The sequence below is a fragment of the Musca vetustissima genome, unplaced genomic scaffold, assembly GCF_032173495.1.
Source record: "Musca vetustissima isolate MV318-11 ecotype Yass unplaced genomic scaffold, APGP_CSIRO_Mvet_v1 utg32663, whole genome shotgun sequence".
Taxonomy (NCBI): Eukaryota; Metazoa; Arthropoda; class Insecta; order Diptera; family Muscidae; genus Musca; species Musca vetustissima.
The window spans coordinates 1-4,714 of NW_026884452.1; the positions used below are offsets into that span (position 1 = coordinate 1).

The 4,714-nt window shown below is 33.2% G+C and overlaps 1 protein-coding gene across 1 annotated transcript; it reads right to left on the bottom strand.

The window, feature by feature from the left end:
• Positions 1 to 2,993: 2,993 nt before the first annotated feature.
• On the bottom strand, positions 2,994 to 3,375 carry LOC133331467 (cuticle protein 63-like). Its single transcript, XM_061539859.1, has 2 exons — positions 3,364 to 3,375; positions 2,994 to 3,299 (listed from the first exon to the last, which is right to left on the bottom strand). The coding sequence occupies exons 1-2, from the start codon at positions 3,373 to 3,375 to the stop codon at positions 3,003 to 3,005; spliced, it is 309 nt and encodes a 102-aa protein (XP_061395843.1). The 3' UTR covers positions 2,994 to 3,002.
• Positions 3,376 to 4,714: the final 1,339 nt, after the last annotated feature.

Here is a 4,714-nt window from a genome sequence, read left to right on the forward strand (position 1 = left end):
AAATTATTTTAATTGTGTTGCTGAAAGTAGAACTATTATTTGATTTTATAATAATTTTTGGTTCATTATTTTATAATAATGCTACCAAATGTGGTCTAATTTGGATTACAAAATATGGCAATGACTAATTAATTTTTTGCAAAGGTGAGTGCGAGGAAATTCAGATTTTTCAGATACAAAAGTTTAATAATGGAATCATATTACAACGATTTTATTTAAATAAGTACTATAAGTTCCGCAGTTTTTTAACGATATTTTTCTAATATTGGATTGAATTTTTTAAATATGATTTCAACGATCACCAATAGACTTGGATTTTTTAAAATATTTTTTTTAAAGACCTACACAATTCGTAAATTTTTTATAAAATTTTTTTAAGCATCAGCTATTGGCTTGTATTCTATTAATATTTTTTCAAGTTCCACCATAAAGTGTTAGTTTTTATACCCTTCACCACACTGTGGAACAGGGTATTATGTCTTTGTGCATATGTTTGTACCAGGCAATAGAAAACGAGATAGACACATGGTTCCTTTTGAGAATATGCATAGAATCACTTTCTGTGTCGCTTTATGCATGTCCGTCCCTCCGTATGCCCTTGTTAAATTGTAAATAAAGTACAGGTCGCATTTATAATCCGATTTGAATGAAATTTGATACAGCTCATTTGTTTGGCCCAAGGACGAACCTTATTGAAATTGGGAAAAATCGGTTCAGATTTAGATATAGCTCTCATATATATTTTCGTCCGATTTAAGGTAAATGGTGTACCAAAGTCTCAAGATATCTCTTGATTTGCACGAAATTTGGCAAGGTGTACTCAATTGAGTCTAAAAAGACGTGTGTTAAGTTTCGAGAAAATCGGTTCAGATTTAGATATAGCTCTCATATACACTTTCGTCCGATTTAAGGTAAATGGTGCACCAAAGTCCCTATATATCTTTCGCTTTGCACGAAATTTTGCAAAGTATACTGAATTGTGTCTACAATGATGTGTGTCAAGTTTCGAGAATATCGGTTCAGATATTTTGGTCCGATTTAAGGTAAATGTGGCACCAAAGTCCCTATATATATTTCGATTTGCTCGAAATTTGGCACGGTGTACTCGATTGAGTCTAAAAAGACGTGTGTTAAGTTTCGAGAAAATCTGTTCAGATTTAGATATAGCTCCCATATATAGTTTTGTCCGATTTTATGTAAATGGAGCACCAAAGTCCCTACATATCTTTCGATTTGCGTAAAATGTTGCATAGTGAACTGAATTGAGGCTAGAATGATGTGTGTCAAGTTTCGAGAAAATCTGGTCAGATTTATATATAGCTCCCATATATATTTTCGTCCGATTTAAGGTAAATGGTGCATCAAAGTACCTATATATCTTTCCATTTGCACGAAATTTGGCATAGGGTACTGAATTAGGTCAAGAATGGTGTGTGCTAAGTTTCGTAAAAATATATATAAAAAATATATATATATATATATATATAAATATATATATATATATATAATCGTCCGATTTAATGTAAATTGTGTTCGTCCAATTTTATGTCAATGTTCCTTCGAAAAGGCGACGTCTTTTAGAATATACCCAAAGTGGTGAAGGGTATCATATAGTCGTCCGTCCGACTTTACTGCTTCCTTACTGGTTTAAAATATATTTGCAACCACCAAAACAAGGCGTGGATTTTGAAAAATATTGTTTAGCCTCCAAAACAAGCTTGGATATTTTAAAACATTTTCTCTATCACCAATAAAAGACTTTGTTTTTTTAAACATTTCTTCAAGGAACAACACTAAAAGTTTTATTTTCAAGGACCCATCCAAAGCGACGATTTTTAAATAAAGCATCAACAGAAGCCGTGGTTTTTTACAAAATATTTTTTCAAAGGCCTACTACAGGCGTGGATTATTTTATGAATATTTATTTCGAATGTCTACTACAGACGTGGATTATTTTCAAAATATTTTTTTCAAAGGCCTAGTACAGGCATGGATTTTTATACGCTGCACAACTATGTTGTCAGGGTATTATAGCTTTGTGCTGCACCAAGAGTTTTTAACTCCGCGAAATATTGGTCCTAGACCCACCTTTAGGTACACCGATCGTCATATCTCGATCTAGACATGTGTGTCCGTCCGTCTGTCTATTATAATTTGTAAACACGATACAGGCCACAGTTATGGACCAATCGTCACGAATTTTTGTATGTAAGATGGGTTCTGGCAACCCATATTGTTTTTGGTAAAGATAATATTTAGGGGATGAAATGGCCCAAAAACATAATTTTTGTCTTTTTTTCTGGTCGATCTAGAGTAAAAGTATATTTGAGAAATTAATAGTATATTCGAGAGGTGGTTGACCTTTAAATTGATACCATTTATATTTTTGTATGTACTCGGATGTGAGGGTTATACGTAAATATTTAAAGGTGTCTATGTGTTATGATATTGTTTAGTATGTATTAATATTACCCCACTAGAGGCCCTGATTTCCAAATTTGTATTTTACGGTGTAAATATTCATCTCGGGAAAATAAGATTTGGAAAATGTGCCAAGATTAGAAAATAAAGCTATAGACCTATAATCGGTCAATAGGGTGCAAATATCCCGAAGTATTGTCATAGTTGTCAGAATATAGAACCGTATAAAGTTAAATTTTCGTGGTAGTTGTGTAGGGTATCTTATGGTCGGTCCTGTCCGACTATACTGCTTCGCTCACTGGTATTAGAAATATATATTTTTTACAATAATAATATTGTATATAATAAGTTCGGCCTGGTCGTATTTAACACCGTTTTTACATGCATTTGTTTTAGGTTATTATTTGTTATTGGATCGGAAGCAAAAATACACAATTTGAATTCGATATGCAAAATTTATATTTTTATTTAAATCGAGGAAATTTCCAATGAATATTTTACACAGTACAAATAATTCCGATTTTCAATAATTTTTTTTCGAAGATCTATAAGCCCATAACTGAAATATTATTTCATCCAATTTACCAAACATGTCCCAAGCCATGGGTATATCCTAATCCACCATAAGCCAAATTATGACCATAGCCTAAACCCAAGGCTGGTGCAGCATAACCAACTTTAGCCAACGGAGCAGCATATGAGATGGCTGGAGCAGCAGCAATTTTAGTAATAGTAGGAGCACCATAAGTATTAGCATACGAAATGGCGGGAGCAGCAGCTATGGCATGACCACCCAAATAGCTGTGTGCCAAACCACCAGTCACATAACCAGGAGCCGCAACGGCACTGGCAATTACAGCCAACACAACAACAAGGATCTACAGATACAAAGGATGTACTAATTGGAAATAATTCGTATGTGGTTTAATTAAATTTACTCACAAATTTAAACATTTCTGCTGTCAAAGGATATTTGAATGAGTTTACACAATGAATGTTGAATAATGTTTGCATATTTTGTTGAATTTACCAAAGGTTTATATAGCAAAGAAGTTTTTCATAAAAAATCTACTAGAATATTAGAAACTTTCTAAACTATTTGCAAATATGAACATTGTCATACATATCTCTATGTACATGAATGCACATATGTTTAATTTGTATAAGTAAATTGCAGTCGTATGAATTTGTTTTGATAGAATATTGTCAAGAGCAACTGAAAATTATAGCTTTGATTTTGGCTTCATCAAAACCCAGCAATTATTTCGGAGATTAGAAATATAAAATCATGTTGAAATTAATTGAATGTCGAATCATTTTATGGATAAAGTAATTGAGCAATTGAATTGTTTGCCGACGGTTATAATTTATGTTTGAAATTAAGCTCCTAAATATTTGGAGCCTTGATTGATTTTATTAACAGTGCTCTGCAAATGGAGGTCAATGTCTGGGGGTGAAAATACATATGTTTGACGAAAAAGCCCTGGGGGTTATGGGGTATGACTTAGATATATGGTTTATGTTTGTAAAAGAAAATTGCACATGAACTCGTAAAAACATTATCCATGAAGCAATGGATAGTATCGGAGGTTTGTTCAACCTTGTGTGAACTCAGGAGTTTGCAACACCACGAAAAATTGGTCCAAATCCACCTATTTCTTATACCATCTATGTCAATTTAACCGTGCTGAACCGACTGTTGAAATCACGATAGAAATTGCAATAGTTAAGATAGAATTTGGAAATTTTTCACTAGCATCGCTATTAATCCTAAGAAGTTTGGTTTTGCGAACGAGTTTTTCGATCATTTTGGTATAACCCCATACAACGATACCACCAAATATTCGGTATTATGGGGATGTTTTGCACATCTTTGGCTGTAATTTCCTATGTTTGGTTCTCATTGGGTATAAAATCTTCCTATCGAAAATGTTCAATGTTGGTCCACCTTACTCGGTATTTTGTAGAGTTTTGACATGATTTTTAACTGAATTGGATGTATTTTAGTACTTTGAATTCACATTGGGTAACATCTTCCTACCAAAAACGATTAATATTGATGCACTTTTTACAATAGTCCCAATATAACGGTGCCCGCCATTATACGGTTTATTGATGGTTCTAGATAAGTTTTTCAACAGAATCGGCCGTAATTTAGAACTTGGATTTATATTGGGTACCAAATCTGAGTACGAAACATTATCAATATTGGCCTACGTTTCGGGGTAACTCCCATATAACCGTACCGACCCAATATTCAGTATTTTGATGCTTTTCAACCCATCCAGCTGTG